The 25,618-nt window shown below is 37.4% G+C and overlaps 1 protein-coding gene across 2 annotated transcripts; it reads right to left on the bottom strand.

Annotated features, from left to right (window-relative positions):
* Positions 1–275: 275 nt before the first annotated feature.
* LOC113410048 (acetyl-coenzyme A synthetase 2-like, mitochondrial) lies at positions 276–20,616 on the bottom strand. 2 transcript variants are annotated; one of them, XR_015746784.1, is made up of 14 exons: positions 20,073–20,614; positions 17,149–17,245; positions 16,548–16,747; positions 15,588–15,763; positions 13,873–14,025; positions 11,277–11,424; positions 9,298–9,435; positions 8,768–8,860; positions 8,240–8,352; positions 6,622–6,748; positions 4,870–4,997; positions 3,571–3,707; positions 2,922–3,043; positions 276–1,018 (listed from the first exon to the last, which is right to left on the bottom strand). XR_015746784.1 is itself a non-coding variant. In XM_026664438.2 (14 exons), exons 1-14 carry the CDS (start codon positions 20,371–20,373, stop codon positions 842–844), a joined length of 2,037 nt encoding a protein of 678 aa, XP_026520223.2. In that variant the 5' UTR covers positions 20,374–20,616; the 3' UTR covers positions 276–841. The 2 variants fall into 2 exon arrangements, 1 of the variants encoding a protein (XP_026520223.2); XM_026664438.2 differs by having other exon boundaries at positions 3,571–3,634; positions 20,073–20,616.
* Between the last annotated feature and the right edge of the window lie 5,002 nt (positions 20,617–25,618).

The raw sequence follows: 25,618 nt of genomic DNA, 5'->3' as shown, positions 1-25,618 counted from the left end.
GAGGGGCAGAATTATAACCTTCAGAACTGTTAAAAATGCAAAATAATCAAGGTTGCTGTAGGTATGGAAAGCATACCTCCATTCATTCCTGCAGACAGCTCTTACCAAAATGACCAAAGATGACTTTTTAAGACAGAAGAGAATACACATTCTTACTAGGAGGTAGCTGAAGATATGTGTATTCTTTTGTTAGATTTTTCTGACCATTTTAAAAGGATGTGCTCTATTTGTTTTTTATTAGAATTTAAAAGGAAAGGAAATTTGATAAACAATACTTGAAAAAAATTATATTGCTTTAATGAAGCAGAATGAAGCTATTATAAGACTTCAGATAGGCAGCAGGAAAACTTGTATACATTATCTTCTACATTTTGTCGCATGTCCTTTAAATTATACATCCTCCTTTTTCCTTTGAAAAGCTCCCCAAAATCTTCTAATAAAACCCAGAGCATTCTTCTATTCCCCAAAGTTCAATATTATGTAAAGATCCTCTATAAATGTATTTAAATATGGCCATTTTTCCTTAAAGTTTGAAATTTTCCTCCCAGCAGACTTTAGTTGCTCGAAGATACTTAATTTTCTAATGCATAAACGGTGGAGCAAATGGTGAATCATCCAGGAGTGGTTTAGATAAGTAGTGAATGTGGTGTAGAATATTAAATAGCATATTCTTCAGCTATTACTTAAGAGTTGTATTCTTCCCATTTATTTTTTGTTTTTGTTTTTGTCAGTAATGAATAAGCTTCTCCTTTGGTTCCGCAAGGGATTTTCAGAGTAGAAAGACTGCTGTTGGAACAGTAGTCTTATTATTGTGGCTTCTTGAGAGCCAAGATATTTTGGGCTACTGGCTCTGGTCTTTCTGCAGAAGTTTCTTATGTCCCTCAATTATCTCTTTCACCGTGCCATGATTATCCAAGGTTGTCAGATCTCCAAGTTCATCTGCTTTGTTTTCTACAATCTTCTTCAGAACCCTCCGCATAATTTTTCCTGAACGAGTCTTAGGCAGGTGTCTAGCTACCTGAACCAGAAAAATGAAAGATTAGAGCACCATCAGGAAATTCACCCCATAAATATTAATTTGAGAAGAGATATATTAGTAATCTTACAAAATCTCACTTCTGTACCTACTTTCTTTCCTGCGGACGTATGTAGTTGAGCATGTCTTCTTCATTGTATGTGCAAATGTAGGAGGCTTTGCTCAATTCCATTTCTTACCAAGTTACCAGCATACAATGGTAACAGAAAAAAAGGTGTTTTGAGGCTATGATACTTTTTCTTTGGTGCATCTTAGCACTTCAGAATTGGTTGCCAAGAAAAAAGTAAAATCAGTATCTCAATTAAATTGGTTACTTGCTCAGTAAACTTTCCAATAAAAGAAAGCCAAATGTGGATTTGTATAAGGGCCTCCTCTGACATCATAATCTTCAGTGGGAAGTTTATGGAAAGAGTGAACCAACCACTAACAAGAAAATGGGAAAAGTCAAGGGTTTGAGATGACATAAAAGTTAAGGTCTAGAGAAATTTTTAGTTAATGGTTATAAAATCAGGGAAGTTCTATAGTCTGATGAAAAGATTTATTCCCACAAGGGGTTTCCTTGTGGTTCTGGTTGGATTCACACATTTTAAACCATAGTTTACTTAATCATAGATCGTTGACTAAGCCATAATTAGCTGGAAACACACCACACACTGAGCCATAAACTCTGGCGAGGTTCATATAGTACATAAGCCACAAGTGAAGTAACCAAAAAATGGGTCAGCATGTATGAACCTGGTAATAGTATGTTTTTTTTAACTTACAAACTAAGTAATTCCAGAAAAAAATAGAAAAGTTAGGTTTGTTTAAATAAATTTGTTGAAAGATTGATTTCTGTTGCAATAGCATTTATGTGTTTATAAAATATCTTTAGTAATGTAATCATTTCATAGCTACAAGTCTATTTAACCTATAAAAACCAAGCTAGAATAGGCAGAACCAGAGGTGGTATTCAGCAGGTTCTGATCAGTTCTGGAGAATCAGTAGCAGAAATTTTGAGTAGTTCGGAGAACTGGCAAATACCATCTTTGACTGGCCCCTCCCCCATCTATTCTTTGCCTCCCAAGTCCCAGCTGATCGGCTGGGTCTTCTTTTGTTGCCCTGCACAGGAGAACGGAGGCGGAAAGGAGGTTAGTGGGGTAGGGAGGGAATGGAGATTTTGCAGTAACCTTCCCACAGGAGTGGGGAGGGAATGGAGAGTTTACAGTATCCCTCCCCTGCCACGCCCACCAAACCATGCCCACCAAGCTATGCCACGCCCACCAAGCCACGCCCACAGAACCAGTAGTAAAAAAAATTGAATCCCACCACTGGGCAGAACACTATAAGATTTCTATCCCTGCTGTAATACTTTTGAAGTGCTTTAGATACTCATTAAATTAACCTGATTTTTCTTTTATATGCTTGATACTGAAGGTAACATTCCTACTTAATTTTTTGTTTTAATACTGAAACCATTATAGTTTGTTTTGTTTGGCTAATCAATGGAATGCAAATCATACAACTAAGCAAATCTAAAATATTCTGAGCAAATGATCAATGACAGCAGAAGAATTAGATTATACTAGACTTTTTTTTTTTGCAAGCACATTAAAGATGTATTTGCAAAAAATTGCATTGGTTATCCAAATGCTTTGAAGTTTCTTGCAACTTTGGGGCAGTCACACTTTCTCAGTCTAACCCACCTCAGAGTTGTGGAGAAAGTAGGAGGAGGAGGAGGATGCATTGGATATGTTTGTCACCTTCAGTTATTTTTAAAAATACTAAAGGCAGGCTCCAACTACATTTTTTAAAAAGGTTCTACCTTCTGTCAGACTACAAATTTTCATTGTTGGGCAGAATGAAAATGTGCATTAGGAAAAAAAAAAGGTTTGCCTGTTATTACCTGAACATGGTCTGGTGCTGCATATTTTGCTATCTCTTTTGAAACAAGACTCTGGAGTTCAGAAGCCAGGTTCTCTTGGGAGAATTTAAGGCCTTTTTTCAGCACAATGAATGCATAGGCGCCTGTTTTTTAAAAAAGGAAGAGCAAAATAAACAATCATCAAAATTAGACTTTCACACCAAAATGGTCCCCTTAGCATGCAAGAAGCTGAATCCCCCATTGGCTGATATTGAGTAGGAAGTAAGAACTATTATTAATTTTACTTTTGAGTTGCTGGTTAACTCATACCATTCATACAAATTCTAAATAAGTCTATTGGAACATTTTTTTGTTATTGTCCTGTGAGGTAAGAATCAAGATATGCAACTTCATGCTTTAGCATTCTTTCTTACTATAGATTTCCCTTTCTTACTATAGATTTTACTGCAAATAAATTCTGTTATCATCTCTCAGCCAAGTCTTGAGAGCTTGATCTTCACTTCAGTTGTCATGAAATGACCACATGAAGGCTTTGAATGGAGCCTATCCCAAGCATGCAATAAATATGCATTATGCAAAAAAATTATGTGGGATGATCATTCCATATGCTAGGGAAAGCAGAGTCCATTAGAGAAATAGCAGTTATTAGCAGCCAAACTGACTCACCCACCTTCGCCTTTGATTTTATGAGGATATCCAATCACAGCTGACTCTGCCACTGCTTCATGTTTATTCTGGAACATAAACAGGTCTATAATTTACTGCAAGGATCCTGACAGGCTGGTGGAAACATGTGGTTCACTAAGCCTGGTGTGGTCAAAACAAAAGGGATAGACTAGCAAGGCGAGGCTCTGAAGTCCCAGCCTTTCTTCCTGGTGCAGGTTAAGTGATTATGTGATAGAAGAGAAGTTGCATGAAGAAGTACCTCTAATGAGACTTTGAGGTGTAGAACTAGAGTAAGCATCCACTTTAAGGGCAATATGAGTCAAAAAGACTAACCTTGCTGGAGATCAGAGGTGGTATTCAGCAGGTTCTGACCAGTTCTGGGGAACCAGTAGCAGAACTTTTGAGTAGTTCGGAGAACTGGCAAATGCCACCTCTGACTGGCCCTGCCCCCATCTATTCTCTGCTTCCCGAGTTCCAGCTGATTGGCTGGGACTTCTTTTGTTGCCCTGCACAGGAGAACTGAGCTGGAAAGCAAACCTTGGGGTGGGGAGGAAATGGAGATTTTGCAGTAACCTTCCCCTGCCACGCCCACCAAGCCACGGCCACAGAACCAGTAGTAAAAAAAAAAAATGAATCTCACCACTGCTGGAGATGCTTTACATTGTATGATACATTGTACACTGGAAATATTTACTGCTTTCTTATTTGGCAAATTAATATCAGGAGGATCGGAAAGCATTGATGTATATTACTTGACAAAGTTTTGTAGTGGCTTTTTTTAATAGGTCAAGAATTTTATATACTTGTATTTCATATACATGTATGTACACCTCTACTTTTCATTGTGGTGACTACTGAAGATACACTGAGAAATTTTCACTAGATTTTTAAATTCTGGTATCCCCTTAAATACAATATTTTCGGAATCATTCATTATTCTTATCATTTTTAAGGCCCTGTATATTTTGGTTAACAATATTGATTATGAAAATTACAATACTGCGGGTAAAAACCACATACCCTGCAGTTATGAATTACAGTTTAGTTTCCAAAAGGAAAATGAGGCAGGCATCTTTATGTTTTTCTGGCAATCAAATTTGTTTTTCATATTTTGTTGTTTCCCACCAATCTTAAGTCGGTGTGGAAGGAGCAGCGAAGCATACAAAGGTCTGGAAAGCCACAAGCAATTTCAGCAAGAGGGTCAGCTCAAATAGCAGCAGCTGCCCAGATCATTACATTTTAGTATGTTCTTAGGTGACTACGAACATGTTGTAATAACTGCTAGTTTCCCCATGCCTCTTACCACAACATCTTCTATCTCAGCAGTGCCTAGCCTATGCCCGCTGATATTGATGACATCATCCAGGCGGCCTGTCAGCTGGTAATATCCTTGACTTGTCCGATAGGCCCCATCTCCAGTGAAGAAATATCCTAGGATGAGAAACAGGGCAAGGCAGTTATTTTCCTTTGAGTCCAGAAGTTTCCCACACAGGATGAACACAAGAAAATATTTCTTCTTCATAGCACCTCCTTTTAAACTAAGCAATACAGGTTGTTTATAAAATTTATTGTTCGCCCATTTTAACCACAAGGTAACTCTGGGTGACTTGCAATCATAAAAATCTCTCTCATTAAAAAATAAATAAATTAAAATCAACCATTAAAATTGAATTACAAGTAGGGAGGATGGGGAGAGGGTGGGGGGAGGTGAGAGATTTTGTTAATCAACCACTTCCGCTATGCTATCCCCCCATTGGGGCTCCAAGCAAGGTCTTAAGGCCCTTACAAAAGATAGGCTTGGGGCCAACCTCACATTGAGGGGCAAGGTGTTCCATTGAACAGATGCAGCAGCAAAGAAGGCCCTTCTCCTAGACCCCATTAGGTAGAATAATCAGGCTGACATGGCCCAAGCACGCTTCCTCTGCCAGCATGGGTGGGACAGGCCAATCCCAGTGGGGTGAGACGTCCCTCAGATATCCTGAACTCATGACATGAAAGGCTTTAAAGATGATCACCAAAACCTTGAATTGCATCCAAAAGCAAATTGGCAGCCAATGCAGCTTGGGGAGTCATGGCGTTATGTGGTCCATGTTTGGGGCCCCAAGAACTGCTCATGCCGCCACACTTTGAACCACTCTGAACCAGCTGAATACAAAAGTTTAGGCACCCTGAGTCAACTTACCTGTTTCAATGAATCTCTAAGTGAACAGTAGCTGATACAACCTCTACATTCACTGAAATACACAATCTGATCAGGACTGTATCTGTTGGATGTATTCTGTCGAAAGCCTGGGACTTCTCCCAACTATTTTTCATAGACGGCTAAGTTGGTAATTTTTTTCCTCTACTGCACCACTTCAAGGTATACAACACAAGGTGCACAAAATACATATTGAAAGGTAAGATTGAATTTTCTCTCCCTAACATCTAGTCCTTTTGTTATCTCTGAGTTCTGATTGTTTAAAAATGCTTCTGCCCACTTTTTCTAGGTAATGATTGCTGTATATCTCAATCAAGGTCATTTTCCTTACTCTCTCTATATCACTAGATTATTTGAATTAGAAGGAAAGCATTCACCTTTACAATGCAAACAATAAATGCAGAGGCCCAGTTTGCATTTATTAAAGTCCTTGTGGCCATCTAGGATCTGAATCCAAACCATACACTTTGCTCCTACTATTTATATTTACAGGAAATATGCAAATAATTGTCATAAATGAGTCCTTGGTGCTTTCTGAACTTGGTTATTTGCTTGCAGATGTTTCATTACCCAGCTAGGTAACATCAGTGCACTAGTTGGATAATGAAACATCTGCAAACAAAACAAGAAAGTTCAAAGGGCACCAATGATTCCATAGTTCAGCCCTGACCCACATTTTTTTTATTTTCTGGTGAATTATATGGGTGGCATTGTGACAATAACTTGAAAAAAATTTTGTACTGGTTCTACATGCCACTGTGTACAAGGATTCAGAAGGAGGAATTATAATTTCTAAACACTGTTGAGAACTATATATTACTCTTATTTTCCCTTTCCATCTCCAACAATCTATACCTGGGTAAGGCATTAGGTAGGTCTCCAGAAAACGCTGGTGATCATTGTAAATAGATCTTGCCATGCCTGGCCAAGCCTGAGAAATACAGAGGGCTCCAGAGACATCATTCTGCATTAAGACATTTCCCTGGAGAGAGGAAAAATAGTATAAACTTAATTAACTTCGGAAGTGGCTTGCATAGTTATTCAGATTATTACTGAGGCTTAAAGAATGCAGCTAAAGACACGTACATCTTTGTCAGTTAACCCATTTTACAAAATCATGCATTTCCTATCTTTGTTTTAAAATTCTTCTGCTAGATGTTCTCTATTATGTTCCATTGCTTTTGTGCTATTGTTCAGAACCCTAACCTGAACGCTGAAAAGCCTGGCTTTTCTTTATTAAAAAAAAATCTAACCTTTGTAATCTTAGTTAACATTATAATCTTCATCTTTTTATTTGTGCCTTTTAGTCAATATCCTATAGAAAGACATTTGATTTATGTTTGATTGATTTATATTTATCCAGTTTGGTTTCTCAACATTTTTAAAACTGTTTTTTGTCATTTGTCTAATTGGATTGGATCAAGATTGAGTTTGAGTTTCCAAGTGGTTTATAGATCAAGCATTATGACTTAGTGATATATGTAAACCAGGTTCCTAGGACTTCAAAAAATCATGATTTAAAAAGTATAGTTTATTTATAGGAATACACCACCCAGAATTGTTTCAACAGTGAGATGAGTGGCATATAAATTTAATTAATAAATATATGAATCCAGAAAAAATTATCAACTCTCACCAGAAAATCTTTATGCAAAACCTTGTTTGGACATATGATACTGGATAACTAATACATAATACACAAAAAGCACCACCCCTCTACACAATGCTTTACAAAGCACATGTCAATTCACGAAGCTTTCCCAGCCTGCTCCCAATTTGCCATAGGCAGGAAATCGCACCTTGCAGCTGAACCAAGAAGTTCACACCTCAGTCAAAACAAGACACAGCCTAGCCAGCTGAAGCCAAGGCCATCTCCACGGAAACCCACAACGGCTGGAGGGAGTGATTTCTATGACCCGCAAAATTGCTTCATTGGGGAATGTGACTGGTATCACACTCTGGGGGGAGGGGAAAACAGGGTCAGAGGCAAGGCGCAAATTGCGTGAAGCTGGAGCTGGCTTTACCTTGGTACTACCAACATGGTGCTCCTAATAAACAACTGGATTATTCTTGCTAAATGGCTTGAGACTCTTAATTTTATTAGGGCATTGGTCAGAACCCTGACAGCACAAGTATACTAGATCCTTATCCAGGACACTTGCAATCTCAAATAGATACAGAGAAAAACTAGAAAGTGGATGGAATGGAAACGGGAAATATATAGGATTATTTCAATACATTGATCGAATGATAATATGCAGTAGTACTAGGAGACATAATCCAAACCCTTTTATTAAACAAGACTTTTAGGAAGAGATTTAAAGGCATAAGGGATGTGATCATGCTACTTCAGGAAAGTAAAGGGAAAGCAGATAGTATCGAATTGTTGCTTTGATGCTTATTTCTTTTTTAAGAACTTATGTGAATTGAAAAGTGGATTATCAATTCTCCAACTGCTATATTAACTATATACTTTATCATCTAGAAGAGAAGGTCTGATGCCAAAGAATGGCCTCATGGCCATAGCTGGAACAATCTCATCTTCAGGGTTTGAAGGTCGAGGAGCAATACAGATGCCTCCTGTTTCTGAAATGAAGGAAAAATAATGAGGAAATGCTAATAAGAAAATCTTTCTCATCTTTATGATCACCGTCTTGTAAATGAAAATTCCTTGTATTTGTTAATGATACAAGTTATGCTTCTGATCTCATAGTTTGAAGAAAAATAAAAGATACCTGGTCATGTCTGCAAATATTCCTATGTATAGGACTCTATTCCCATACATTGTAATCTTAATGAACGTGGTCCAGCTGTTAATATCAAGTGTCTTTATTTGATTTGTTTTTTTCAAAGAGATTTGGGGTCAGCATATTTAAATCCTTCATCTCTAACTTGCTTGGAGTATAAGACACAATGCATGCTAAACTTTGCAAATAAATGCAATGCTTAATCAAGTGACAATTACTGCTCCAAAAATAGTGAATTTTTATATGCTTCCTACCAGTTTGCCACCATGTATCAACTACAGGACACTTTCTATCTCCAACCACATTGAAGTACCACTCCCAGGCTTCTGAATTGATAGGTTCTCCCACTGCAAGAAGAGAGGAAAAACAAAATAACTTGTAAAGAAAAACAATGGTGTGGGTATATGCGTTCTGTTAAACTGTAACATATTTTGACTTTGGCTTAGCATGATATGTGAATCCATCCGTTACAGCTTAGTGTTATGTGCATACCACTCTCAATAGCATTTTAACAAACGATGGTTTAAAAAATACTAGAAGAGCAAAGGGTGTGAATCCTACAAATATGATGAATTTAACACCTCACCTGCTAACCAAAATGCATACAAATTCCAATAGAAGAGAATAACTCAGAAGTGTGGAGTCATTGAGGTTCTCTGAGCTTGGTTATTTGCATGCAGACTAATGGGTAATGAAACATCTGCAAGCAAACAACCAAACTCAGAGAGCACAAGAACACATTGTTTGCCAGGATGAAAATTATATTGGCTGGCTTACTGCTCACCTGATCCAAGAATTTTGAGGGAAGACCTGTCATACTTCTTTACCCAGTTATCTCCATATTTAAGAAGAAGGCGAATTGCTGTTGGGGCGCCATAAAACTGATTTATCTTTAACCTTTCCACAGTTTCCCAATAACGCCCTGAAATGACAAACAAAACCCTTTAACTAGTTCACATTTACCACATGTCCTTTTCGAATATATAAAGTCAAAATGTAAAGCTGAAGTAGGTCACATCTCATATTTTAACTATACATGAAGTACATGTAATAATTATTACACGTACATGCTATGTACTGTATATCCAGACCTCCATGGGTTGCTAAATTTGATTTCCATTGATAATTTTTGTGTGATTTTGTTGTCAGCACATTCAACTATGTCACAAAGTATTTCATAAGAATATTTCATTCATTCAGATCTAGGGTGTCTTATTTTTGTGTTCCCTTTATTTTTTTGAGCAGTGTATATATTTACATGTAATCCAAATACAATATTTATATAAAGCTTTATGTTTTTATATTTTACTTGTATATCACCCAGTGTCATTCGGTGAGACAGATGGGCAGTTTCTAAATGTCATGTATGAATAAATGTCTTAAAAGTTCCATAAAAAATAGATAAAAATTTATATTACAGGAGCTTGTAAAGAAAATGCATATAAACACTTCGAAGAATAAAATATCAATTTCATTGCCAATACTGGCTTAGTGGTTAAGGCACCATGTTAGAAAGCAGAAGATTGTGAGTTCAAGTCTTGCCTAAGCCCATGTAAGCCATTTGGGAGAACTTGGGCCAATCATTCTCTCTCAGCCCAACTCACCTCACAGGATTGTTCTTGTGGAGAAAATAGGAAGAGTGTGTTAGATATGTTCACTGCTTTAGTTAATAACTAATAAAGGTAGGATACAAGCCTATCAATAAATACATAAATGCTATTGTAGTGTTATTGAAGTTAAACCAAGGCCTAATGCAATGAGTGAATCCACCAATGATTTCAGAACACTGCAGGTACTCCTCAACTTACAACCATAATTGAGCCCAAAATTTATGTTAAGTGAGGAATTTGTTAAGTGTTTCAGATTTTTCTTGCCACATCTGCTAAGTGAATCATTGAAGTTGTTAAATTAGTAACATGGTTGTTAAGTGAATCTGGCTTCCCCATTGTCTTTGGTTGTCAGAAAGTTTGCAAAAGGGGATCATGTGACCCTGGGACACTGCAACCATCATAAATATGAACCAATTGTCAAGCATCCAAATGTAACTTTCATGACCATGGGGATGCTGCCACACTCATAATTATAGGAAATGGTCATAAGTCACTTTTTTTCAGTGCTGTTATAACTTTAAACAGTCACTAAATGAACTGTTGTAAGTTGAGGACTGCCTGTATACCTTTAGAAGGCATAGTAGTTATGTATTTAGCTGCAGGCATTGCCACACCATTATCGCTGTGTAAAAATTGTTTGAAATAGTTGTACCTATAAAATTTCTGTTATGTTCCCATTTGTAATATATCCCATGTATTTAAAAAACCCAGAGCTCCCATCACTCTTAACTTTCATGTTTGTGTAAGTTAACAGATATGAGAAGACAATGGAAAAGAAGGGGGAAAGTTTCTTTTATTAATTCTAACTAATTAACATAGTACCTCCACTGAACATGTTATTTTGGAAAATAATCTTAACATATGTATATAGACAGTAGAGGAAGCCAATTAATGGAAGATAGGGAAAAGAAATGATAATGACCACAAGAGAAGAGAAGCAAGAGTTATGTAATGAGGTAAAAATCCAATTATTGATGTTACCTTGAAGCCTTTGAAAATGGGCTGCATAAAAATAAAGTAAAATAAAAGATATATGAGCCATGAATTAATCCACTGATTATACTTAAACCTTATAATTTTGTGCCTTTCTTTGTCTTGCACCAACATCCCATTACCTAATCTTTTTAATTTTTAATTTTAATGTTTTTTTTACCTGGATTAGGGTATACTGGAGTACTCTCAAAAAGGACTGTAGTTCCTCCATTGCATAAAGGTCCATACACCACATAACTGTGGCCTGTGATCCAACCAATATCTGCAACGCAGCCAAAAATATCTCCATCGTGGTAGTCAAACACATACTAAACAAAAATGGGCAACATGAGATAAAAGCAGCTTTCTCCTGTCCCAATATGCTTATATAATTTTCTCCAATCAGGCAACCTCCAGATGTGCAGTTTTAATGTATAGCCCCCAGTTCCTCCAGTAATCATGGTACTTAATATCTGTGGTCAGATACCAATTTCACTTCATATATTTTTGCATAACCTCGCACCTCAAACCAGTGAGTCTGGTTGGTGAGCAATGATATGTTCTTTGGCAAAAAAAGAGCAAGGAAAAAGCTATCACTGTGCTTGAGAATTAATGTGAGATTCTTTTATTAGCAATATTTTCATGATGTAGCCATCTATTTAAGAAAGGAATGGGGGCTTGCTTTCCTTTGCTGTTTCCATCAACTACAAGTTACCATCACACCATTTTCAGGATTCACCTGAACAAGGTGGGAATGGACTTTTCCTAACCTTTGATAACTTGACCTAATACTGACAATATTTACAATATTTCAAGAACTTTCATGAAAAATTAATGTACAGATATAAGCTCAATAGAATATCCTCAAATACCATATTGTACTTTAATATGATGTAAAGAAGGAGATTTAAAAAGTATGAACAAGCCTTATAATGAATGAAAGAAATAGCAATTAAAAAACAAATGTGAAGGAAAAGGGCATATATACTCATTGGGGCCATGGCCTATTTTCAAGGCAATTTTTAATCTCATTGATAATAAATGTGACATGGCCATCTGGACATGAATATTTCTTCTGCTTTAAGAGAGTTAAATCAAACTCTTCCATTCCATGCATTGCCTCTAACTATAATTAATCATTCCACAGATGTTCTTCAAAAATCACATCACTGTTTCTTCTGCTGAACTGGTCCTTTTTTTTTTTTTTTTTTTTTGCAGTCCCCTGAATCTTTCCAATCCAAATTTGCCTTAAAGATGAAAGATTAAGAAATCACTAAAAGTGACTGAAGAGAACTTGAAGTTATCCATCAACAGTTAGTAACACCGAAATAACAAATGAAATAGACTGTCTGCTCACTGTATTAGAGGCTTTCCAACTATGATGAAACATACATTATTTCTAGATTTCTATCTTAATATATAAATCAACATTTGCAAATTGAAAGCCTCTTCTGTGTTTTTTCCTAGTATCAGTATGTGACTCTCAACAATTACAGGCTCTGTGAGTACTGTTGTAGCAACTTGTTCTGTTAAACCTCTAGTTCAGCCTCCTGATTTCAAAAAATAACCTCATTTTGTAAGAATTTTTCCAGAATGTAGTTGTTGGAATTTTAATATAGCTTTGGAAAAAATGGATTAGGTGACTTTGTCAACATCTACCTTGCAAAACTGACCAGGAACTGGGTTTTTCTGTGGCCTGACACTCACTGTATTATTTCACTTCCTAACTTCTTGCAGAGCGGAACATTCTCTAATGCACTATTTTTAGTTTCTTGGCTATTATTACTGCAGCTATTACTGAAAACAATGCTGCTCCACTCCCAGCCCTCTCTTCACTCCCCTTTCTTTCTAAATCCATTATAACAGATGAGAATGGAATGGAATGGAAACTTGATGTTCTCTGGGTTGGTTTGGGGATTTTTTTTTTTCTAGTAGGAAGGTGCCAATGTGAGTGCTGTTTCCAGCTGGGAGAGAAGAATAAGAATTCATTTCAGAGTTTTCTTGTGGTTTTCAACTGCACTTGGAACTAAGGGCTAAACCACACATTAAAGTACTGTGACCAATATCCTACTCTTTTTTTCTTTGCTTTTACAAAAATACAAGTTTGAAATTGTGAACATTATTTGTAGTAACACAATTAACTGTTTTTAATTCAACTGTATGTCGCAGCCATTTTTTTTCTTGCAAAGAAACATACGAAGCCTTACATGCTGGAAAGGGAGAGATGTCAAACTTTATCCTGTGGTGAAAGAATCTGAAATCTGTCTGATGCTAGTGTATCTACTCCAAAGTAAATTCTACAATAGTGCTACATTCCACATTAATAGGATCAGTCTGCCAGACAAAGACTTCTAGCTACAAATGGCTATCTGGCTATCATTTGGGAATACACCCCACAAAGCACTATAGAGCTTGATTTGGATATTCATGACAAGAGTATAGACGATTTATTGTAATTTTGAATATACTCCTTGGAAATAAATTCTGCTGCATATACCTGTTAAGTATGAGAATAGTAATCTCTTCATGTTCATAAGGAAATTGCTTTCTAATTAATTACGTGGAGAATAAAAACATTATACAACAAAAAGTGGCCATGTGGAAAAAAAACCCTTTTTAATAGCTTGCTGGCTGCTTACTACCTGATTTGCTGGCTGCTCAGGGCTTGCTTACTTTCAGTACTGGGTAACCACCCAATCTACCCAGGAAGAATCACAGATAAAATGCCACAGAATGTAATTGTCTTTGCGGAATTGCAAGATACACTCATGTTGTACCTTATGTGTGAGGGCAGCATACAGCAAATAACCTGCCTGGGAATGGACCAGGCCTTTGGGTTTTCCAGTACTTCCTGAAGTGTAAAGGAGGAACAGTAAATCTTCGCTCTCCAAGGTAGCAGGTTGACAGGTTACATCCTCTTTCATCATTTCCTGTCACAGGAAGCAGATAATCTTTCAGTAGGCTCTCCTCAAAGCCTCTGTGATCTTTCCTAGTTCCCTCTGTACCAAGGACCAAACTAATAATGAAATTTAGCATGGAATACTCCAAATGTTCACTTTCACAAAACAAATTCCTATTTCTCAAGGCTGTGCAAAGAATGTTGATTCCCTTATGGGCTATTTCTTACATAGCTAGCATTGCTTATACAAACCCTTGTTCCTTCCTGCCTTGTATCTTTAATGAAGATTGTTTTCCTTCATAGCAATTAGTATCATGCACCTGGCTTCTAGGACAATACAATAACCATTATTTCATTACTTCACTTGAACAGTCATCCCATTTTATGTTAATTGCATAGCTGCAGGTGACATGTTTATTATCACCTTTATCTTGCCTCTAACCTGTACTTTCCAAGTTATTCTTTTACTCTTCCATATTTTTGAAACCTGAGTGTTTTGCCTTGAGGGACAAGTATTAATTTTAGGAATGATTTTAATTAGAGAGCTACTGTAAAAAATGAATTAGATCTCCTTTTGCCAGTAATGAGATCACAATTAATACTGGGAGGACAACATTGCTACGTAAACAACTACCAGAGTTCTTAACATATTGTCTTCATGGCTAAAAAAAGGTTTGAGGAAATTTGGATGTATTTTAGGGATTTTAGAAGATGCCTTTTGAAGCCATGGATGACCACTGTAATAGCACCTTTCCAACCCTTCCTTTCACGTACATACAGTATTTGTAAATCCATAACTCTGAAAAAAAAGTTGCCTTATATAGTAAAATCCAGGAACTTTGGCTTATTATCACTAGGTAGAACACAACAGTACCCCTGGGTTTCACAAGGGACTCAAATCTTGGAAGAAAACCAAGTTTACACCTATTCTGCCTTCCTCTTCCCTGAGCAGGAGCAGTGCTTCCCAAACAGGGATAAATTACTCCCAAATTGAGTAAAAGTGGTTTTTTGGAGTTGGGGTAACAATACATGAAGACACTATCTAGTCACAACAGCGACATTTAGGAGTTTCTGATGAGCAGTAATGAAATAAAAAATTGAGAAGCACCGCTTTAAAGAAATGAAGTTCTTAGGCATTTGCTCTAAACTCTAAAAGCACCAAAATCTAAACTATTAAGAAGCAAAAAAGGGTGACTGAACCAATGCCAGGTGCAGAGGAAATGTAGAAAAAGAGGTAAAATTCATGGAAGAGAAGAGGTAAGGGTAAAAAAGCAATAAGAAAGAGAAGGAAATGAGGCATTTCTCATAGGCATCTTACTTAGTGCCTTCTCAGTCCTGGCATATCATTGCAAGCTGGTTTGTTAACAATATTAAAACATAATTCTCTAGTTCATTTTCCACCTGAAAGGAAAAAATAGGTTAATGGAAAGTAGGATCTTAAGAAAGAGAAACAAGAGAAATAAAAAGGTATTACTGAATATAGGACTATAACACTCATCCTCCGTGAGTTCATAAACTATAGAAACTGGGAAACACAACTTTGTGTAGTGTTTTGGATCTCTTCTTCAGTCAGTATAAGACTATATTACTCACCTCCTCTAGTGGTATGTCTAAATCAGACATGAGAACTTTCTCATCTGTTCTTTTTGAAACAAAAACTCGCTTCACTGTTGGACAAAACTTCACAGCCTCATCTACTGTCTTCTTTAGTTCAACAACTTTGCCTCCTCTCAAACCTTGATTGACTGTGATCACTGTTTCAGACTGAGCTGAAAAAGGCAATATACCCCCATTCCCCCACAAAAAATTAGTATACAATTTTTAAGCAATTTTCTCCTGCTTTGTATTCTGAGGGGGAATTTGTCTAGTAAATTCCTCCCTGACACACTGTAGAGTATATTTTAACAAGTGCATTATTTGTTATAGGTTAGTAAGTGAATTTTAGATTAGAAATGGTCTCAGGATTATTTGGGAAATTCTTCTAATTTGTTTCCTTAAGGGTTATTGTATTTCCAAAACAATAGCAGCAATTAAGGGAGAAGTAATCTCTTCCTATTCCAGGGTCCCAATCCAGGCCTTCACCCAAATCTAATTATTGCTATTTAGCATACACATATCATACACATACAGCAAACACACAACTACTATTACATTGGTGTCATCTTTAATTTATGTTGTTAACTTGGACACCATTCAAAACATGTATGGTGGAGGGAATAGTCCGTTGGAGTCTGAAAATTTGAGAGCAAGAGATGGAGAAAGAAGGAGCATCAGCTTCAAAAGACTATTTTCCTTTGTTTAAAAGTCAAATTACAAAATAAAAATCCTTGGGTCTTCAATTTCTACTGCCTTACCAAGGGCAGAAGTCTTTTTAAGCTAAGATATATGCTTCTCTTTCTGCCAGCACTAGAGGAATGAGGATCTTGATATATTAAGAATATTGTTTTTCATTAAAAGCAAGTCATGCATAATCATACTTTTGGACACCATACTGGTCACTGAGCCTAAAAAGAAAACTAAAAGGAAACAGAGAAAGAAATGCTGCATTCTTACCATCTTGGATCCTGTCAGCTAATGCAACAGAACTGAATCCAGCAAATACTACTGTGTGTATTGCTCCAATCCTGGCACAAGCCAACATGGTCACCACAGCCATTGGACAGGAAGGCATGTAGATAGTGACTCTGTCACCTTTCTTTACTCCCTGGCGCTTTAAGGTGTTCCCAAGTCGACATGTCAATTCTAGCAATTCTCTGCCCGAAAAAAATAAGTAGTTTTGATACTCTGTTTTATTATTCCATTAAACATCTCCAAATCAAGGTAACAGAGAACAATGGAGAACAGCTTTTATGAGCTGTTATGAACTTTGGTCCTCATTATAGTACTGTATATCTCCTATTCAAATTAGGACAATCAGAAAGGTCTCTATTTCTGAAACTCAGAAAACAAGCACGGTCATCTCCGTCTCCTGTATTGGGCTCAATGAATCACTGATCTGACTTTTAATAATGTAATATTGACATTTCAATTCAAATCTTTTTCTAGAAGCCTAGGACTTGGCTGAGATTAAAAAAAACTAAGTGTTAACCATTAAGAAGATTCACACCTCTTAGAAGACTGAAATAGATGGACAGAGAAAATGATAAGTCAGGACCTGTATGTAATTTGGTCTTCTTGTGCAGGCTCATCTTTCTCCCAGATTAATGCTACTTTATTTGGATTTTTGTGGACATGTCGATCCAGACAGTTAACTGAAAGAAAATACACCTCTCATTATTACACACTCAGCCATCTGCAGCTGCTGTTACTGTGCCCATCATAAATTTAATATTGATGGCTAAGCCATATTTCCTCAATCAAATGTACTATGCTAAGAATCAAGAATTAGCACCCTTTCTCGCTATATCTATATATAATATACATACACATAAACACACATATGCCTGATTCTACATATATGTGTGTGTGTGAATATATATGAACAGGCTCATTATTTGCTTACAAAGTTCAGGTGCAAAATTAACAATTGATAAATGAATTGTACAACCTAAAGTTAAGTTGTGCACGTTGCCTTGCTCAAGGTCATCTATGTAGCTCATGCCAGTTATAAAATGTACTATTGATTTTCACAACTCAAAAGTTCTAGAATCTAAAGTTAATCATTCGCAATCTCAAACAAATGTTAGTAGATTAACTGCATAGCCCATAAACACATTTCAGAATGTAATATTCTACCTTTTCTTGAAATAACTGCTTCCTGATTAACTGTGTTCTTTCAACATTTACTGTGTTTTTATCTTGTTTATGTACAGTAACTCATTCAAAACATAGTGGTTATTGGTAGAATTAAGAACCATTAAATAAATAATTTGTTAGATAGATATTTTCTCTTTCTAAGCCAAGAACATTTTAAGGGCTACTAATCCTTAACTTGGATTCATTACAGAAAAAAATACAATGTTTTTATAACACAAGTTTTAGGAAGTGTTGCTATAAATCTACTTTTTACATACAAAGAGTCATGTGAGTGAAGGACACCAAATTCTCTATCACATTTACTTGGATTTTGCATTCCAATTCTTCACACAGATTTTGTTGGCTTTTTTCTCTCAGGAAGACTCACCCACTACGGGAGCCAGACTAGTAGAAAAAAGCCAGCTTAACTGTTAATTCACATAGTACTATATCCTACCTGACTTACTTCTGGTCTTTCCAACTAAATCAGGGTTGTAGAACTCCCAGCCCATGGCCCAGATGCATCACACCTGGTTTAGCAAAAAACGTCACATGATGACACCCTGATGCTGTGAGTTTGACACTCTTGCTCCAAATGAAACCAGTCAAAATGGCCACCTGTACCAAATTTATTTTGACCTTTACAATAATAGTAAATGTATGTTTCATTGCAGTATTTATTTTTCTCCATTCATTGCATCATTGACACAATTATAAGCCTTTCTTTTCATTCTCCAATTTCCATCATCTGGGAGCACCTGATTTGTTCAATAGCATGTTATGTTTAATGTGTTTATTCAGTAAACTATAATTAAGCAAACTACAGTTTACTGCAATGAGTAAAGTCAGCCATTCACCCAAAGCTATATAGCAAATCCACTGCTGATGCCCCACTTCTGGGAGGTGGATGCTGGAACTCCTGGAGAAAAAGTACTAGACAGCTGGAGGACAGCAGCAAATGTTCTTAATCTTCAGAAAGGAGGGAAAACAAGATCCAGATAATTACCAATGGCAAGTCTCATACTGATACAGCTATCTCCTATGGACAATTTAATTTGGATCCCTGCAGGGAGAACACGGGATGCTAAACAGGCTCTTCCACTCATTTTTCTAATTTTAACTTTTAACTTTTCTAATTTTAAGAAAACTAATGTAGGTTAGAATGTTTTTATATGTAAGAGTGATACTTGGCACAGGTTTGTGTTCTGGTTTATTTTTCTAGTGATAGGATTCTGTCATATACATTATATTAAGATGATATATTTTAAAAATATCTGCAGGAACCCTGATTACTATGTTGATAGGGGAAAGGACATCATACTTTATATAAGCATCACTAAGAAATATCAGTTCAACTGAAATGTAGCTTCTCAATGTCCATGGTTTACTTACTAATATTTCTATGTCATTCCATTCCTGCAGGATATGAGCAGAGTATAATCATCAGAAAAAAAGATTGAAACTGCTGCAAATTTATCTGATAGGCTAGATGAAAAGCATACACAGCATATACTAGATGAGTGAAATGACCTGAGCTATATAAACAATTTACTTATGTTGAGTAAACAATACTTTTTCACATGCAGAGTTGAATTCTGTGAGCTGCACTTTTTTTAAAAAAAGTTTTTATTGGTTTTAACAACAAACAAAAACACATACAACATAAGACTGCACTTTTTTTGTTGCATTGTTATCAACTATTTGATTCTATTGCAGATCTTTTGGTTATTTTAAATCTGCCCAAACATAAACAACATTTTATAAAGTATAAAAACTTGAGCTGATTTTTTTAAACCAGTAAAATGCAAAAATAGGTAATTCTAAAAGACATTTTACAGAGAACATTCGTCCCATAGTCAGCTAGATCAATGTCTTCCAGAATCCAGTGGAAGAATAAACAACATATTTCTGCTTATTCTGCTTTTCTGTATTTTGTTTTCCTTTTTTATCTGACTTTTTTCCAAAGGTAGAAAAACAGAGATAGTTCACATAATTGTAATCCTTCTAGTAAGCAGGCTACAGACGTCTGATAAACAAAGAGCTTCATATTATAGATAAGAAGTTTTTGATCCACACTACACATTATCCTACTTGTGCAACATTTACTCTCTCCCATCCTTTCCAATATGTTGCTAATTTCTTAACTACATTCAAAGTGTGTTTAAAAAGGATAAGTACATTAATTTTCAGGGTATTCAAAAATGATTGGAAATGATTGGAATGTTGACTTTGGTGAAATTTAAAACAGGATTTTAAAAGATCTTGTACCAAAACGTCCTGGATTGCAATATTTTTTTCCTTCACAAGTGGAAAGAAACAAATAACAGTTGAATTTCTACTTACCTGCTACATTGAGCTGTCCTCCAAGGAACCAGGACACCTTGCCCTGCTGAAAGTTACAGTCACTAACAGAATGAAAAGGATTGCTCCACATCAGCCGACTTCTTGCTAGGGCTCCCCAGAATACATCTGCTTGCTCCACTGAGAGCCGGTATAGTTCTTGGTGATTCTTCGGTCCAGGAAAAGCTGTGGCTTCTGGCATGTATGCAGTGAAGAGACCTCTGCTCCATGCTCTGCTTTGATAAGAAAATTTCTTTCCAAAGATAATTTTGGGGAAGCAAGTTCTAGCCAGCAGCCAGGCCATGATTCTAGGGCATAAGAGTGTCCTTTATTTTTACCCAGACAAACTCTTACTAGCAAAAGTAAAAAAAGAAAAATATTTGTTGCTGGCACTAATGTGATCTCATTAGGTTTTCCAGAACCAGATGGTAAATCCACATTTAAACTGAGATTTCAAGAATGTCATACTCTTTTCCTGAAACATAAGAGTACACGTATACTACTCTACTTCTAGAGAAACATAAGCAAAGGAAATCCAATCTCTTTTAAGGGAGGAGTAGGGGGTGGGGTTTAGTACTGCCTAACTGGAATAACCAGGCTGATTTGAATGTGCTCCTGTATTAAATCCAGCTTTGGCTGGTACTCATGCACTGTCATATTTTAGTCAAACTAGACCATGCTGGCTCAGAATCCTCCTGTAAACAATCTTGTCTGCATAGAGGGTCAGTCTACTTCTGCCACCTACAAGGAAAGGAGCTCCCAGGCATGTGAAAAACTAATCTATTCATAAAGAACGACATGCACTGGTGCATGGAATGTGTAATCATAATAAACCAATTTATGATAAAGAGAAGACTTTGGTTAGAGTACTCTCATTACATTCAAACATGTAATTTTCCACAACAATTGACTCAGTCATTGTACACAGCATTTGCCAGGAGTTACAGTTACTTGTTTCAAAATGGGAAATTCTGGGGTTACTTAGAAGAAAGATATTTCAAAAATAATGGGATCAGTAAAAACAACCAAGTTTTCCTGAAGTACAATTGCCTTTTATCACTGAACATGGTCAGCCATGTGTCAGGTTTTTTTTAAATACATATTTGGAGTTCATAGTCCAAGAAGGGCAACAGGTCTTACTGGTAGCCCAGAGTGATGTGGTTTATGTCTCAGAGTCTCTTGATGGATAAACTCACATGGAAAAGTTCTCTGCTATAGCTGCAAAATTGGTGAACATTTTTGCCACAGATTTCTTTCTTTTAGATAATATAGTTGTTGAGTTACAAGCATAATTGAGTCTGGCAATTATGGTCGTAAATCATGACAGGCATACCACATCACCAGATCCAATTTATGGTGTTCATTAAGCAAACACCATGATTATTAGGCAAGATCATTGTTCACTATGGGATGGCTCTTCCTGGAAATCAAAACACCAGTGTTCAACAAAACTGTTGCAAATCAGTCATGTGACCAAGGACACTGCAAATGGACCTAAATGAGGGCCAGTTGCCAAGCACTCCAAATGTGGTCACCTGATCACAGGGGGAGTGGGGGGCATTGTCAGAACCAGGGATGGGATTCAACCAGTGTTACTACTGGTTCAGTGACTACGTTAAGACTTGGTCCTATAAAACTGAGCGGTTTTTTTAAAATCACAGATTTTAAAAACAGTAATATTAAAAGTAGTTAATATAATAGGATACAATTAAATGTTTGTCCTCACTGTACTGCTTCTTCATCTTGGCCCTGTCGATTTTGGGAAATCAACATTAATAATGCCACATTAAGGATAGCTGGTTCTTCAGCACCAGAGACACTGAGCATCCTGGGTCGTGACCAACTCCTTTAACATCCAGAGTCTACTGAGTGGCAATTGTTCTGCCTCTCAGGGGTAACAGAGGGTAGCTTCTTCGGGGCTGAAGGTAGGAAAAGCCAACTTTCTGCTGCTATGATTTGCCCTTCTTGATTTTATATTGTATTGCAATAGGTTAATTCCATCACACAAAACCCTACCAAGAAAATAGCAGGGACTTGTCGAAGACTCAGCACTGACTTGAGGACCCTCCTCCCCCCCCCCCACACACAAAACCCCTATATAGGCTGTCTTTATTTTAAGTCCTGTTACTCATTATTAATGCAGGCAATATGTTGAGAAAACTGCAAAATTAGAAATAGGTAAATACTTCTAAAATGTGAAGGCAAAAGCATACTTGGACAAAAAGACAAAAAGTGTGTTTGTATTTCTCTCCCTATATATATAAAACTATAGCTGTAGAATAAAACTTGGCAACCCTTACAAAGATTTCTGGATATAATCCTCACCTTACTTACCAATGCAATTGAACAAGGAACGTTATTAAATTTGTGCTCCAGGCCATATAGAATAGGCAACACAGTAATGCATGCATAACTTCACAGTTTTTTCCTCCGGCTAATTCTTTCTGAGGATTACTATCAAACCAGTGGTGGAATTCAAATTTTTTTACTACCAGTTCTGTGGGCATGGCTTGGTGGGCGTGGCCATGTGACTGGGTGGGTGTGGCTTTTTTTGCTTTTTTGCCACCCACACCCATTTTGGGGAGCTTCCTAGCCTCAGAGGAGCCTCTGGAGGGCATTTTTGCTCCCCTAAGGCTCCTCTGGGGCTCAGGAAGAAAAGGAACAGAGCATGGGAGGGGCATGCAGCACTACTCCAAGCTCCGTTTTGGGAGCTTCCTAGCCTCAGAGGAGCCTGGGGGCTCTGGAAGGCAAAAAATGGAGGGGGGGAACTGAGCTCCTCCCTCCATTTTTTACCTTCCTGGGCCTCAGCAAGGGGAATCCCGTCACAGCTGATCTATGCACAGCTGATTGTCGGGAGAGAGAGAGAAAATGAAATACCTTAGGCGAATGTCAGGTGGGCGGGCGAGCATCGGGCGGGAGGGCGACTGGGTCGGGGGTGTGTCCAGCCAGAACTTACTACCAGTTTGGCGACCCATGCCAAATTCTTGCTACCGGTTCTCCCGATCTGGTGTGAACCGGCTGAATACCACCACTGTATCAAACACACATTGCCATGACTTCCTTTTGCTTTTTTAAAGTCCATAGTACCTTAGCATCCAGTTCAATCCCTTAAAAAAAGACTCTAAAATCTCAAAGAGTAAAGGGATAAATCAATAGCAATCCATTTTAGCCAAACATTTAGTTGACAAAGCTGAGCCTCTAAAGTAGTTATTCCAGATTCCTTGTACAATAATGAGATGGACATGTTCCAAGAAATCTGCAATATAGCTCTTAGACATTTAGACCACATTACTTTTAAAAGACTTAGTCTTAGGTCTTTATAATTGCAAATCAGCAGCCAAACAGCATGTGATGTAATTATTGCCTTTGCTACTGGCAAAAAACAAGAATAGCATCAATAGCATTAATAGGCCCTGCTATAAAAGCTCTTACTTGTTCTGTGCAAATAGCAAAAGACTGAAAAGTAACTCACAAATATTAAATGTTTTAATTTACTCCATTTAGATGCTATTAATATTATAACAATGTCTATGTCTTAAAACCTCTTAATAAAGATTATGCACCACCCTTGATGGAGCATAACCAATTATGAGGTCTTTTTCCCCACAATATAAGACACAGGTGTCAAACTTACTGTGTCACATGAGGTTTTGCAACCTTTTCCCCCTTTGTAGAGCTGGAGTGATGCATCCAGCCTGTAGGCCGCCATTTTGACACCCTGATATAAGCGAAGGGCTCAAGGGCTTCTCCATAAATCTGTGGTAAGATGGCTGTACCGTCAGCATGTGGAAGAATGGAAACAGATTTGTCAGTTCTGGGCAATTGTTTTTTTTGTCAAAGCTTGACATATAACAGGAATTCTCAAACTGGGGATCATGATATCCCCAGGGAACTGTCTGCAAAGTAGAGGGAAGGTTGTAAAAAACATATTAAAGTCCTATCAGGCTTGCATAGGCAGAGCAGGAGCTTTGTTCATAACTTGCCCTTGTTTTTTATGGGCAATCCTGCAACAGGCTTATGCAAGGAGCCCAAAGCAAGTTCTGAGAGGTGGCTAAACAGTGGATTTAAACCTCTATCAAACTAGTCACATAAGTTTTATTATTTATTAATTTATCATTTAGTTTTATTATGTAATTTATGGGCACTCAGCCTCATACTGGTAGTTTGACTGTCCCAAGCCAGCAGCTAAACCAACTAAGACCTTTAATATTGGGCCTTTTTTTTTGCAAGCTAAAGCCATTTCAGCACTTGTAATTTATAGTGTCTTATAGCATCTCCTAGTCATTGCACAGGAGAAATAAAGTCTATTTTCACTCCTGATTTACAGGCACAAGGGTGGCTAAACGATGGTAGGAAAAATTAGTGAGGAAATGATCTTATTCATTTCGGGTAAGGCTCAGATAAGTGTTTTAAAATGTCACATTTAATGCAAGATTTTTTTTCTAGCAAGCCCAGCGAAATTTCCAGTTCTACCCATTTTCAAAGAGATATATGGGGGTCTGCTTGGTTGACAACTTTTAAGAGCAGCAAGGAAGCCTAAAAGCTCTCTGCCCACAGAAATATTCTCCCTCTAATACAGGGGTATGTATATCGGGTATGGTACAAAAAAAGTCAAGATGATGGCCATGACAGTGTGATCACGCCGGTTTTTTGTGTGTAGTACACAAACAAAATTGATGACTTAGATCACACTGTTATGGCCACCATCTTACTTTTTTTTAACCATCTATGGAGGAGATCCATTCTAATGCCTTCTCCAATTCCAGATAACCAAGAGCAATGCAGCAAGGAATGGGTGTGGGAAACCCAAACCTTGGCCAAGGTTTCCAGGCCTTTTAACCATAACCAGGGGCAGGGACAGCACAGCATCCTTCTAGCTCGGCATCCTTTCTATCAGGGAAACTACCCCAGTTTTACACAGAAAGATAGGGATGATACTCTTTTCCTGCAGGGCCCTAGACCCAGGACCTCAATGAAAAAGCAGCAGCAAGCCAATCAGTTCTCCAAAGTTGGTGTTATCATCCAGCAGCTGCTTTTTTCCACAATTCACAGAATTTATGGCAGATGCAACTTGTTTCATTCCACTTTCCTTTCGAAGACAAGTGTCCACATCCAGGGTGAAGCAGTTAATAGAGTGCAGTCAGCATTGCTTCCGTCTGGATTGGGTAGGGCCACTCTCACACTACCACCAAGAGTGGAGCAGATAAGGATCCCACATCTCCCAACAAAGTTCCAACTATACAGCTTTCCATTTACTGGGAGTAATCCGTCCTCGCTATGCTTCCAGTGAAAACATGCAAATCTGGAGGAGTCCTCTCAGACTGTGTTTACTTACTAAAGGCTCTACTATAGCAAGGGCTACTTTCACAAGGACTGCTTTTTCTTGGCCCTAGGGGGCCACGTGTAACTCCTCCAGCATCTCTGGGTCACCAGTGGGTGAGTAACCTGGAAAGCTAACTGGACAAGATGGAGAGGTTTTGGCTGGGTCTGCAACCTCATGACCCTTCTTCCCCAGATTTGCTCCATAGTTTGCGAACCCCCACATTAAG

This window comes from Notechis scutatus, chromosome 1 (genome assembly GCF_049901735.1).
Source record: "Notechis scutatus isolate UNSWTSFEM ecotype Mainland chromosome 1, rNotScu1.2, whole genome shotgun sequence".
NCBI classification, from domain to species: Eukaryota; Metazoa; Chordata; class Lepidosauria; order Squamata; family Elapidae; genus Notechis; species Notechis scutatus.
Note: the sequence above shows the minus strand (reverse complement) of the source record. Positions and strands in the feature narration are given on the sequence as shown.

What these genes read in the sequence shown, in the direction of transcription:
- LOC113410048 (XM_026664438.2), bottom strand. Translation starts at nt 20,373, where the DNA reads ATGGCCTGGCTGCTGGCTAGAACTTGCTTCCCCAAAATTATCTTTGGA. An exon ending in CTTCTCTTCTAGATGATAAA is followed by an intron (nt 6,749 to 8,239) that starts GTATATAGTTAA and finishes TCCTCTCTCCAG; the next exon opens with GGAAATGTCTTAATGCAGAA. An exon ending in TCATAAAATCAAAGGCGAAG is followed by an intron (nt 3,044 to 3,570) that starts GTGGGTGAGTCA and finishes TTTAAAAAACAG; the next exon opens with GCGCCTATGCATTCATTGTG.